Source organism: Cyclopterus lumpus, chromosome 16, assembly GCF_009769545.1.
Source record: "Cyclopterus lumpus isolate fCycLum1 chromosome 16, fCycLum1.pri, whole genome shotgun sequence".
Taxonomy (NCBI): Eukaryota; Metazoa; Chordata; class Actinopteri; order Perciformes; family Cyclopteridae; genus Cyclopterus; species Cyclopterus lumpus.
Window position 1 is genome coordinate 8,745,910 of NC_046981.1, and position 13,990 is coordinate 8,759,899.

At 41.5% G+C, this 13,990-nt stretch overlaps 1 protein-coding gene across 6 annotated transcripts in view; it reads right to left on the reverse strand.

Moving 5' to 3' along the window:
- Positions 1–7,048: 7,048 nt before the first annotated feature.
- Positions 7,049–13,990, reverse strand: part of hdac9b (histone deacetylase 9b) — a 39,677-nt gene continuing 32,735 nt past the window's right edge. For all 6 annotated transcript variants that reach the window (XM_034552929.1, XM_034552927.1, XM_034552930.1 and 3 more), the window contains 6 exons: positions 13,281–13,412; positions 12,875–12,990; positions 11,339–11,461; positions 10,560–10,737; positions 10,204–10,418; positions 7,049–8,559 (listed from right to left, as the gene is read on the reverse strand). In XM_034552929.1, coding sequence (XP_034408820.1) covers positions 8,227–8,559; positions 10,204–10,418; positions 10,560–10,737; positions 11,339–11,461; positions 12,875–12,990; positions 13,281–13,412 — 1,097 coding nt within the window. In that variant the 3' untranslated portion in view covers positions 7,049–8,226. The remainder of the gene's footprint in view (positions 8,560–10,203; positions 10,419–10,559; positions 10,738–11,338; positions 11,462–12,874; positions 12,991–13,280; positions 13,413–13,990) is intronic.

The window sequence follows — 13,990 nt, forward strand, 5'->3', positions numbered from 1 at the left end:
CATCTATTAGCTTTAACGATAAGAGAAAATGACCTAAAATGTCTATCATAGGAAGAAAAGGTCTCTATTGCAAATTGAACTTGCACTGAACTCCACACATTCTGTCGCGGCCTTCTCTCGCTGCTAAACTTCAAATAAAAACTGAAAAAGAAACCTTGGGAAATTTTCAAAATCTTTCCATTGATATTAAACTTTCACAAAAACCGCCAGTTCATCTTTTGATTTTGAAACTTCCCTGTTATGTTGGGATATGACGAACCCTCAATTTCCATCTAGACGATTTATGATTATGAAGTAGAGCTGCCTCACGGGATACCAGAAGTTTATGGAAAGCAGGCCTCCTTCTTTCTCACGCGCTCTCTCATCTCTGTCCAAGGGTACCACAGAACTGGAGCTGCCATGACTCCTCAGGCTGCCTGCGTATTGTTGACTGACACCTGACTGTTTCTATTAGTGTGAAAAACTGGGGTTACAAGATACTACCCGTGTAAACATGATGCGAAGGAGACGAGAGTAATGCAGTTATCGCTCAAGAACTGCTTGGTATCAGTAATCATCAATAACTTCACTTCTTAGGGATAGAAGTGAGTCTCGTCAGAGAGCAGCCAGTAAAATAATGCATAACCTAAACCTGTAACTCACTATGGTTTCTTTTATCATCAAGTTTCCACCTGAAACATTTCCAAAATCCCACCCAGTGACAGTCCTTCATCTTCACACAGCCACAAACTAAATGAGCATTCAGATTTTTTAACCACTTTATCAAGAAAGCAGACCATCATGATGTGTCATTCCCATTGTCTCGTGCCAGAAGAAGTCTTGTAGAAAATCTGCTATCAATTTCTTCAAATCCATGAAATTACACTCTGTGCTGCGGCCAATATATAAGTATTAACAGTGGACGTGGTCTAATGAAGATGAGATGTCGACATTCTTTCAAAAGAGGCTGTCTGTTCATGTATATATGGAGTCATTTTTATACAGTTTATACATATTAATTTGTCATTTTTAGAGGCAGATTTCATCTTTGAATAAAACTATCTGTTCACCTCTGTTTCCAGTCAGTGTGCAAAGCTAAAGCTATAAGTGTCTGTTAGCGGTAGCGTCATATTTACCATATAAACATTAAAGCAATATCAACCTCCTCGTATAACTCCCAGCAAGAAACATATGAAGTATTCTCCAAAATGATGAGCTTTTCCTTTAAACACAGTAAAAACTAACTGTGCATTGCACAAAATCCACATGTAAACACTTGACACATGTGAATATTTGAGGTTTATTTTCACTCACTTATAAAGAGGTTTGGGAGGAATATCCCCCCATAAGAGAGCAGGCTTGTCCAACTTAGCGTCCAGAAGCCAGTGCTGAGACCAGGAATGAGAGAAAGTCCAGGCCACCTGTTTCCCACTCACTTTTACTACACTCTTGGCATAATGCATGTCTTGTTCATGGCAGATTAACACCAGGCCATATGAGGTGGCAATGCCAGCTGAACTTCAAAACATGAGGGGGACCTAGTTCTGTGTACCACAATGTGCGGCATCCTATGCATTTAAATCACATGATCTTCTCATGTAAATGGTGATTTCCCACTTTGTCAAAAGAAATGCTCTGTCACGACTCTTAGCGCCATGCGTGGGCACACATTCCCGTCTGGTCGGGTAACACATTCTTACATTACATCGGTGGTGCGTTATGTTCAGTCAACAACGTGCCGACACTGAGCTGTTCTGTAGAAACTGTGATGTAGCACCGTGGATCTGTCACATGGCTGTTTCACCGTCTGGCCAATACCCAAACCAGTCACACAACATGAAACTGTGTCGTTCATTCCTCGTTATGTATTAGGTGAATTATACAGTGACTCTCCAGAGCTTATGAATATAGTGACTTCTAAAACTTCTCATATATTGTTCAGAAATGTTTACACTTCCCGCTCCCTCTGGATGCCACTGTGGTTTCACACAGCGGAGATGAACACATTTTACCATCTTCTCCTGGAAGATCAGATCCATAATCGGCCTTTCATTTGCAAACTTAACATTTTTAATATTAAACAAATATTAAGAGTTGTTCAGTTTCACAACATCTCAACACAAGGTCCAACTTACCTTTATTGTGCTGCAGTGACAAGTAAATTGGACATATATTGAGATCAAACTCTACAGTTCAATTCCCCGAATATTGAGTGTGCATCAGTCTGACCCTTTTTGTGTTGTCATTTTTAAACTTATAGAGCAGAACATTACATTTGATATTTTAGTAATAAATTATAATTCTACTCTTTGTAACAAAAAAAAAATCAAATTTACAGGACGATTGAAAACACAGCTCACATTAATTTATGACTAAATATATACATGGGAGAATATTGTATACATTTGACAGATTTAGAAAACATTTTTTCCCCAAAAGGGATTGTAGCCTAAAGCTGGGGTGGCAGCAGTCGCTAGTCACCAACTCCAGATGTCCCTAAATGTAGCGAGAAATTTCACAAGTCGGCAACGATGACAACCTGTTTCTCCAAACCTCCCTCCAAAGGTTCTCCCCCAAAATTGGCCCGTCCAATCATTATTACACTCCTGCCAAAGACACAGTGTCAGATTCTTTTTCTTTTTTGATCGGAGCATTTGATTAAATCATTAGTGTCAGGGTGGAAAGAGAATTTAAACAAATGTAACTATTTAAATAAACTTAAGAAATATATATCAATACCCATGAATACCGTAGACTATGATCTTTGACAAAGTAGCAGTAAATGTAACGTGCCTCAGGCACCAGGCGTATCCTCGAGTGTACTTGAGTGATGACGTTATTTGGAAATTGCACAGATGAGACATGGCAGTAGCAGCATTAATGGAGCTTGGTTCACTGTCTCCGACCTGCTACTCAGTTGCACCAACATGTGCCTTGTGTATCCACACACAGACGATTCCCTCAGAGATTAACCTGTGATATAGTGCTGAGGGATCTCCCTTGCATGCAGATGCCCCAGGGACCTTTTCAGGGGCCCTCTATTTTATTCTCTCTATATATACTGATAATGAGAGAGCCCTTAAACCCTCTTTGAAAAAAATATTTCCCTGGAGCAATGCTCTCTCAGGCTGCATTCCTACACTATCTTCTGCCTTAAATCTCCTCTTAAAAAGTAGAAATAAACCACACAATAAGAAATGTGTCATGCTTTCCATAATATGGACATGTTGTTGAATGTATAGGTGTTATATGATCATTTGTGGAATGATTATATTGTTGTTCTTAAGTGCTTAGAATTTTATGTAGATCTGAATATTTCTTCGAGAACAAAGAGAGAGGTTATTATGTGGTGTTTCACTCAGACGATTATTATTGGCTTTCTGTGTTTCCCTTATGATTATGATCCTAGATAATACATTGTGCATTGTACCATACCCATATAGATCATGAGACACACCCCAGTTGTCCAGGGTCGCAAGCCTCAAATGGCAACATTTTAAGAGAATTGAGCTGGAGCTCAAAATGGTCTCTTGGCACATGCTTGGAGAAGAAATCACAAGTCTTACGAGCCTTCTGGGTGTCATTTTGTCTGGCGGTGCATTCAGGAGACACTTGCAAACACGTCCTGTCTAACTAGCTGAGAGCAGCAGACTTGCTTTATGGACAGTGTGAGGGAGGTAGGCACGTAAAAGTGCCTGGTCGGAGGAATCAAAGGGAGGAGGCGGCATCTCAGGAACAACGGAGCCCCACTGATGGGATTCTCTCAGACAGCAGAGGCCAAGTTTGCCAGTCCCCATCTTCTCAGAGGAGAGGCCACTTATGGGCCACTGTGGTTCCTCAGTATCACCTATCAGCCACGTCAATCGGTGGCTGAGATAAAGCAGTTCCTCAGGCCGGATGGTCTTTGAACACAGCAGGGAGGAGAACTCCCCCGGGCCTCTTATCTCATTAAACTTGAAAAGATATATTAATCCTTGAAAGTCTAAGATAACAGTATGGATAACGCCAGTCAGAGAAAGTGACAGTAATATAAATGCTATCTATGTTGGGTCATCAATGTTTCATTTTAGGAAACAAGAAAGGACGTGTAATTCTTCTTCTGCTCTTGAAAGAAATGTCTCCTGTGTTTCAGGTTGATTCACATGATGTGTGAAGCAACACATATTTCATTCATAAGTATACAATTCTTTGAAATGCTTCCTGAACAAATCCAGCATTACTTTTGTAATATAGCTTGAGCTGTATTAATCTCGTGAAGTACATGATTTAACGTGAAATGACAGGCACACAAGCCATCAAAGAAAGAAATCTTGGCCTCACAACAATCACAGAACACAACAAATCCAGCGGAAATTAGACGACTGCACACCCATCTGACATCAGTCCTTTTATTTATCTTTTCTTTTTTGAGGTGCACTTTCTTTTCACACCAGCACACAAAACTCCTCGGTTTGCTGCCAGCACTGAATTGTCCTGCACCCTGAGCACGGGTAACGACACATGGAAAGAAAAACATCACTTTGTGCTACTAGGTGCCAGATTCACACAATTCTTGACATGCACATAAGAAAGCTGGAAAATGTCCTTAATGTTCTGTTTTATCCCTCAAGTCATTTTCACTTCTTATGCGCAGGCTTTGAAAGGTTGATCAAAGAAATTACATCCCCACTTCCTTCGTAATTTATTCGATGGAACTTAATTTGAACTTGTTCATTTTTAATCATGGCAGAAAAAGTTATATATCACAATGTTGGCAATATACCATTCTTTGCTGTATTTTTGCCTTCACTATTGGGACACAGTAACCTTCCACCTGTCAATCATCTGAATATCTGTTGTGACTGGTACACATGGTGTAGAAGAAGAAGAAGAAGAAGAAGAAGAAGAAGAAGAAGAAGAAGAAGAAGACAAGCTACTGTAGCTACTGTCCATCCATCCGTTCTCTATATCTGCTTATTCTTATTCAGGGTCCATGTTTACAGATGGAAACACTGAAGCAATGACCATCCTGTTCCAGTGAATTCCTAAAAGAAACACTTACTAGCTGCTAGTAAGTCTCAGAGATTATTAAGGAGAGCATGTTAAATCACATCAAATGTGCCCCATTGGGATTCAACAGCCAGGAGGGGCCCTTTGTTTTGTATAATGTTTACATGCATTTTTCTCCATTTACATCCTTTGGGTTTGTGCCACAGATTGTAATTCTTATTTTAGTCCCTGACACAAACAAGTAGTGTAGTACATCTGTTTCTTGATCCTTTGACTCTTTTTTACTGTACATGCACAGTACAATTGTCCTCTCATGTGTTGTGTTTTTATGTGTTAACTGGGAAACTGTGGATTGGCTTGGTCAGGATTACAAGGGCTGTAAGGCTTCTACTTTAGCAATCTAACTCCATTATCATATGTGATTTTATCTGCGGGTTTATTCTCTGAACTCTCCTTGGATTTATTTAGTTATTACTCTAAGATTACATATTACTACTAGTTTGGGAAAGATTGCAGTTGAAAGCTATTTGCACCTGTAGCAAGTCCATCAGTGTCTCTTTGTGCATTGCGACAATCCATCACCAAACCCTACACAACTTATCTATGTCCTATAAATAAGTCATAACTTTATTTAAACCTTAAACTTCTTGGGGGTCATGAATTAGAAATAAAGCCATTGGAGTTGACCATCCAAATGTTTTTTATAGCACTTAAAAGTGAAAGAAAAAACATGACTTACTGAGAGTCTAATCCATTTAGAGGAAATAAGTTAGGACAGGTTATGTTGTCCTAACTTCCTTACACCTTTAAAAATGCTTGTTTGCTTTTACAACTGGCTCTGTGGGAAGCTGGGGAGGGGCAACGCAGATGGATTTGGGCTTTGTTATTTTTTCTGCTTTTGCAGCTCATTTCAAATCACGAGGGCCTGAAGCCCAAGAAAGATGGAATCTACTTAAGAAAGAGTCAGAGTCGAATTTAAGTCAAATACTTCCTAATGTGAAGTAACTCTACACCTTTGTGAAAGATTTTTAATAAGTTTGTTTAAAAAGTGTTGTTTTATATAATACACTACCTATTAAAGTCTTGAGCCAGTGTGTACAGTATGTAGAGAGCAGGCTATCTAACTATGACTTGGTCCCCATTGTCATTTGAAAGATGTTCTCAGTGTGTGAGAGCAACATTAGACTAGTGAACTTTTCCAGTCTCATCATTGCGTGTATAGCATATCAGGCCAGTCCCATGAACTAAGCTTGCTGTGAAATTGCTTAAGCTCGGATTGAAAGAATCTGCACAAGTAATACATCACCCTCTCACAGCTCACCTTATCTTGACTGCTAACACTGCCACAAGAAGCCTTGCTTGCTAACATCAAAGACATGTTTTGAAAGCCTCTTAAGCTCCCTTTAAAAGGGTTACAAAGATCTCCTGAAAATAAAGAGCTATGTTATAGGACCTAGTGTGGGAAAAGCAAGCTAGGCTAATGATTTAGGCAGCCCATTTGAGATGATGTTGTCAAAAGTATTAAGACTGTAATGTGTGAATTGAAAATGTTTGGAATACTTAATGGAGTTTTTTTGCTTTCTTTCCTGATGTGACGCGCATATGAATGAAAAATCTGCACACAAAAAAACCTCAGAGGTAAATTAACTTTATTTAAAAAAAGAACGGTTTATCACACAAGGCAAGAAAGAGAAGAAATGCAAACTGCTATGAACAAACCACAGGATTCCCCAACCCCCCTCCACCACCACCGCCCCCCCCCCCCCTGGCAGCAAAGGGGTTCTCAACAAGACAACAAGACTCACATTGTTCTGATTGTGTTTACATATACTAAAAACATTAAAACCGGACAATCTGAATGTACAGTATTAGACATTAGACAGTTTTGATGTTCGCATGAAACCAAACACAGAACCTCATACTAGCATTTTGTACATTTAGTCGACGGTACAAATGAAACAGGAAGGTTCACGGCTATGCAATACATTTGATTGATCACTTTAAGACGGCCTATACATGTCGCAGTGGGCACTTTTAGGGGAAAACAGGCTTGAAAAAAAAATAAAAAGAAGAAGCAAGATCCTGTCGTTTTTTATTTTTATTGAGGTAACATCAAACCTGCATGTTGAGGTAAGCATGCCACGAGGGAATACGTAGGAAGCGATTCCCTTTAAAAAGGGACTCCCTTAACCATCTCCCCGCTCACTTTGTAATTCGCCTTGACAGTAAATCAATTCTCAAGCCTGGCCCCTTGGACTCCTCAAACCCTAGGTCCTCCTCTCTCAACATTCCTGCACACATGAATCACTCCAACTCCTGGCTTCTAGAAGGCATTTCCTGCCCGGCCCTCTCTCTCTCTTTCTCTCTGTCTGACTCCTCTGCTGAAAGCTGGGCAGGAACCCGCCAAGCTTTGATTTGGACCCAGAGGGAGGAGAGCTCGGCTTAACACAGAGCCCTGGCTCTGGGACCGCTCCGAGAGAGAGAGGCATGGAGACACGGGTGTGTTTGGAGATGCCTGCACAGCCAAGCGGAGATTTAGTGCTTTATCCTTCAAATTTCAATATGAGCAGTGGGACCATATTCCAATGGCAATATCGCTCTTAGCGGAAAAGTCTGCCCCAAGGAAGAGTCCTCAGTTTGGATTTAAGTATACATTCTCTCTAAGAAGATGTTCATTACTGTTTCAGTTCTGAGACCACTTAACGTGGAAGCTCGTAACAGATATTTGAGAAGAGCGAGTGAGTAGTGTGTCAAATTCCTTAAACTCTATGATAACTCTCAAAATGGATAGAAGAGCATTCAAATGTTTCATGGCAAAAATGTACACAATGGGAACATAAATTGGCTCTTCAAAGCTGTACAGCTGTTTAACATTCCATCTAGAAATCATCGTTGATGCTAAATCCACAGTATTTGTACATACAGCTTTTTGTCAATTGAGCGGACTCTAAGATCAAAGCAGCTCTTAAAAAGAACGGTCTAAATTGTCTTCATATTATATACACAAAAGTGAAACGTACATATTTTACAGAGATCACTACACAAAGATCACAAACAGAGAGTCTTAGAGTGGGCTGCAGCTGAGTGAAAAGGGGTCATATGTCGTAACAGGGAGAGCTGGCCTACTGTGCAATGGCTGCTGTGTGTGTATACTGTGTGTGTGTTTGTGTGTAAACTGAAGGGATGTAGATGCACATCTTTTTAGAGACTTGTTTATCTGCGAATGTTGCAAGTGTGTGATCTCATCCTCTTCCCTTCTTAGATCATGGCTCTTATCACCAGTCGTCCTTTGACCTGGTGGAGATAGTTGCTCTGCTCTGGCTCTAAGCCCGGATTGGTCAGGGCCTCATCTTCACTATCAGCCGGCTCCTCCTTGACCCTGATGACCCCGTAGTGAGCGTCGGGAAGCTCACCGCTCGAGCCATTGCTGCTGCTACTGCTCAGCGTGTGCTTCCGGATGACTCCTCCAGGGGGCAGCCTGTCCTCCTGCATGCTCTCTGTCAGCTCTCTATGCTGCTCCTCCTGCTCTTCTTCCGATTCCTGCAGGTGTGCATTGGGCTGACGTAACTGCTCAATGGACTTTGACAGCAGCTGCGAAACACATTGGCTCCACATTAGTGATGATATCCTGCAGCCAAAGATCTTTAACAAATCAAGTATTCGTCAGAGCAAAGCATAAAGAATATCCAATGAGATTTCTACCACATATACAACATTAGGCATGCAAATACAGCCAAAGATTAGCAGTCTATTCATAGCCATTTGATAAATCCAAGCTTTTTTCAAACTATCTAGATTTTGAAAAAATAAATAAAACAAACTGCGAGAGAAACAGATATAATATACCGTGTGTGATACCAATAAATCAATTTTAAAGCGGGAGTCAAATAACTATTTGTTACCCAGTTGGTTCAGGGGCATGTGAGTTGAAATTCAGCCTGACAGAGGAAATCTCTGCACAGGGATGTTTCAGTGTCTCACAGCTTTGTAAATCATAACTAATGTAATGGTGCTATGATTTGATTAGTCTGCCACAAGAGGGCTCTAAGAGCTGGAGTGCCTACCCTAGCTGTTAACCGACAACATTACTGTCTACAGAATCTAGGCCTTATATAAATATCCTTTCAGCTATATGAATTAGCCTCCTTAGCTTGGCATTGCTAAACACTGTCCATACCGCTTCCTAAAATCCCTAAGCTCTTGTAAATTTCCATTAGTGCCCCCTACTGTTACAGGCACTGAAGGACGTTTAAAAACAACCGTAGACCAGCTTCTGCTCGTAAATTAATTAGGGCAATGTTTCGGAGATCCCTCTCAATAAACACTGAGGGCTCATCCCTGATTAGTGGCCATTTATAACCTCCACTTAAAAAGGCTTTAGTTGCGATCTCATTGGCCTGAGTGATGAGAGCAGGGCATGCTTACGTGTAGCTAGACAAGATGTCGCAATTATTCCAAAGCTCTTTTCAAATCAAATCACCTGCAGTGGGCATTTTCAATAATTACAGCTGATATTAAAACTAATCTCATTATTATTTGGATTACTGTGTTTTGTTTTACAGAGGACCTCAAACTGAATACAGTGCGTTGCAGTAAAGACAGTGCTTGTGGTGCTTTGTGCTTCTTATGACTTCTAGGTAAGAGCTGCTCTAAGATTCCCATGACTCTTCCAGGGCCCAGCGTTGGGACACATCAGTATGTGAGCTCACACAATGCTGCCTTTCACAGTGTCTGCCACCTCACGCACGTCCCTCACCAGAATAATTACACTCTGTGTATAGCGAGGTCACCTCGGCCAGCTAACAGAAACACAAATATTGCCACAGAGGAACAAAATGTATTCTGGGCACTTTTTCGTTCATTTGAACTTAGCTGAATTGAATTTCACAGCGTTAGCATGTGAACAGCACTGGTGCCTTAAGCTATGATAACAGAATTAGTGCAGGGGAAGCATTTCTTCCCCATTTGAAGTCAGGCAGAAGTTCTTTGCTTTTGCAGAAATAACAGCAGGAGTCCAGGGAAGAACAGACAACAGGGTCTCTAACCCTGAGATACAACAGATGCTTTTACAAAATGCTATAAATAGATCAGCATTTGTGTGCTTAAAATGATAAAATCAGACTCCCTGCAGTAAAATAAGACCTCCTGAGACCTAGAAAGGAAAAGTCTGCGAAAAACCAATCTGAAAGTCAAAATCCTCCTCTGTGATTTGAATATTGATTACCAGCACAATACCTTATTTATATGGATCTGCTGCTGGTACTGTTTCTGTTTCTCCAGGAAGTGCTGGTGTTGCTGCTGGATGACAAGTTGGGCCAGTGTGTTCTGAGGCAGCGGCGCCGACTGAGTCCTGTTCAAGGGTCGGTGTTTTGGTAGTTTCGGCCGACTGCTGGAGGGGCGATCCTTCATGGCCAGAGGGGACTGAGGGTGGGATGACATGGTGCCCTGACCTTGAAAAAAAAAAAACAATCAAAACTAGCATTAGTTTTCTTTTAATGTCATATTGCACACTACTTTTCATTTATAGCGTAACAATATGTTGTGTAGTGCAACGTAATGTAATGTATAAACATCAAACAATGCAGTCTAACCAGAGGAGAGCATCTTCTGCTGCCTCATCTGCTCCTTCTGAAGGAGATGTTGGAGAAGGGCCTGGTGACTGGGGCTCACTTTGGACTCGAGGCCTGTCTGAAGGGGCACAGGGCCCAGCAGGTGCCCGGGCAGCCCAAGCTTAATTTCTGTCGATCTGTCCGCCAACCCCATGGCGGCCTGAGAGATAAAACAAAGATCATAAATCAATAGTGATTATTTAATTCACACTATATATGCTGTGTAATAGGTTTGTTTGTTGTTATAATCATTTGAAGGAAATATAATTTTAACAAGTCAAATTCAATACAGTTTTTTTTTTTTTGTGAATGAAAGTGATTCTTGTTGCTACAAATCCGGCAATGATGAAATCAAAGACCATCAATGGTAAGAAGTCCCTGCAGCTGATGAACAGGCCTCTGTGGAATGTGCTAAAAGATGATATATCATGTGCTGTGTTATCAGGAGTTGCACTTGGATGGACTTGGCCTTTTTAAAGCTGTGATAAATGAGGTAATAGGGGAAGATAAGAGCATGCCTGACACAAGACACTGCAGAACAATATTTATCTAAGGGTGATAAAATCATTTGGGGCCAGAGGTCAGTGACCTGTGGTCGCACAGAGAACTCAGACAGCCACTGATGGCAGGTTTTACAACTCAAACTGAGCAGAAAAAACGTGTCACCACTGAACCACACAACTGGTGTATTAAGCAATATTATATTTAATGTAAAACAAACAAGGTTACCAAAGGATATCAAATAAAGAATATGTACTCACACTAATGGGTGAGGATGCAGTTGAAAGCCCCAAGGAGATGTTGGGTAAAGAGGGAGAAGTGTATAAGCTCAGCATCGACACGGAGCCCTCAGGTCGGAATAACCTTGGCTGTGAAGGCCATCGCTAACATCAAAAACACAGGACAGAGGAAAGACAGAGAGATTTAGGAGAAGGAGACAGATTTAGAAATCCCACTCTGCACAAATGTTAATGCACTATGACGAACAACAGCTCTTTTCTCCAGAAGGAACGGCATGAGTTTTTGTAATAGATATAAAATGGAGTGGCAGGCAGCAAAGGTTTCCTGGAGCTTCACAGAATGGCACCAGTGAGGTTGATACGCAATTATAAAACATTGCAAACCTCAAAATCTACCGCTCCACCCTCAGTTATTTTAGCCCCCGATCGGCCTGCTGCCTGTTCTTACTCCATGGTCCCCACCCTCAGGCTACTCTCTCAGAGAACATCAGCACTGGGGCATACTTCCTGTACCCAGCAGAGCAGCGGTCCAGCATGTGGTTTTGGAACAGCCATGTTTATCCTTCCAACCCCTACCAGTACTCAGTGACCTGTATGTGGATATCCGGCCCATATTTGACCCAGGGGACCCGTTCCCTCTGAAAAAGGATACCTAATGTAACGCTGCACAAACATGCCTTGCTTTTGCAACAGGCATGAGGTCTACGGGCAGCCCCACCGTCCACCAATGACTTTTAGCTTGGGCTGACACAATAGCAGTAATGTGTGTTTGTGTTGTTAGCACGTGGGTGTCTTTGGCTACTAGTGCCTGGGATATCATTTAAACTCTCCCCAAGCCCCAACCTTCAGCCCGATGTCAGGGCGTCGCCCCCTGCTCTGTGTCGCTGGACATCCCTGGGAGAGTAAACAGTGACGGTTAAGGAAAACACAGCTGCTCTCTTAAGATTGTTCAGAGATGTGTCATATCTGCCACCCTCTATAATGGTCTGCTTTGTGAGCTTGTCCAAGGGGAGCTCTGGTCCGTAACTCTGCCATGAATCTATTGGGAAACACCACCGAATAACTCAAAAGAGGCATGCCGCCAAGGCAATGACAGGACTACAATGACAAGCCAACAGCAACCTTACAGCGAAACTAAAGATTTTCGTTTTTTTTGGCAAAACATAAAACTGATTGTACAGCACATCTGGAAGAAAATAGTTGGGACAGAAAAATAAAATGTGCAGTATTAATTTATACTGTTATTTTTGCACTACATAATGTGTCATCTTTACGCAAGCAAACTTTGGGGTAATCAGACATGTGGGTCAAGCTGCGCCTCTTTAATGTCAGTGTGGGGAGTCGTTTTCAATGGAGTGTAACATACAGAGGACCACTGGCTGTTTTTCTAGCTGCAAGCAGGATGGCAGACAGGCATTTAATACTCTGACATACTAGTATAGTTTTGATATTCAAATGATTTGCAAGCAGAATAACTGTGAATAATATCAGCAGTAAGACTTTTTCGCTTCATATTTTTGGCAAATCAATAGCTGTGCTGATGATTTAGAAACATACCTCAGTTTTTGTGGTAGTAGGCAGAGAGGAGGGTCCATTCTCTGCCCCCAAGGCACTGGAGGCCCCTATGGGAGAGCTGGGGCCGGAGCCGGGGGCACTGTTAGTGGGTGTAGAGTCTGCGAAACATCAAGGAGTTAGACACAGTATGCATGCTCACACTCACAACACACATACACGGAGGCTTGGCATAACAGCTGTGGCCTCACAACAGTTTAATGTGTACAGTCATGCCTGATTACAATGGTCTTTCATACATAAAAATGCAATGACCATAGTATGCTACTTTATATATTATGTAACAATAACACTAAAGAGCAGGCATGTATTGTTTTTAGGGAACACTTTAAACAGCAGATAATAGGATGTTGACAATGTTCTGCAACAAATAGTCAGTAATATAACATACCCATTAGCTCCAGAGCCCTCTTCTTGTATGGAGTCATGATGTTTCCATCTCTTCTCTTGAGCATCGGGCTGCTCCTCCTCTCTGCTACCTTCTGCTTCAGTCTGGATCGTACTTTCAGGTTGGGCTCAGAGGCTAAAGAATAGGGAGCAGACATTTTTTAATTCACACTATTTGGACAATAAAGAAGCCCCATCACATGGAGATGAATCAAACAATAATGAGAGTTCGCTATGACAAACAATGTGCTTTTATACAGCTTGAGGGAAATTAACCTTATCAAAGATAATAGTGACATCATAAAATAAGAGAAGACTAGAAGAGGAATAAGGAGACTATAAATCCATTCAAAAATAAGTAAATGTCATGCAGTTTCAGTGAAATTCAGAGCATGTTTCAGATAAATTAAATGAGTCAGGATTGGGCCCATTTCCACCTCATCTGGACTAAATTAGGTTGAGCAACGCACAGGCTCTAAGTGAAATAGTCCGCTACCTGCCGCCCTGGTGACCACAGTCTGATACAGTAGCAACAGTTAAAATAACACAAAAACATGGCAGATGTTTCAGGCTCTCCCCACGCCCCCTGCTCCTAATGCAAAGCAGAGGTACTCAAATACACAGTTTGAACACACACACACACACACACACACACACACACACACACACACACACAGACACACACACACACACCTTGGCCTATACTGATCCAGC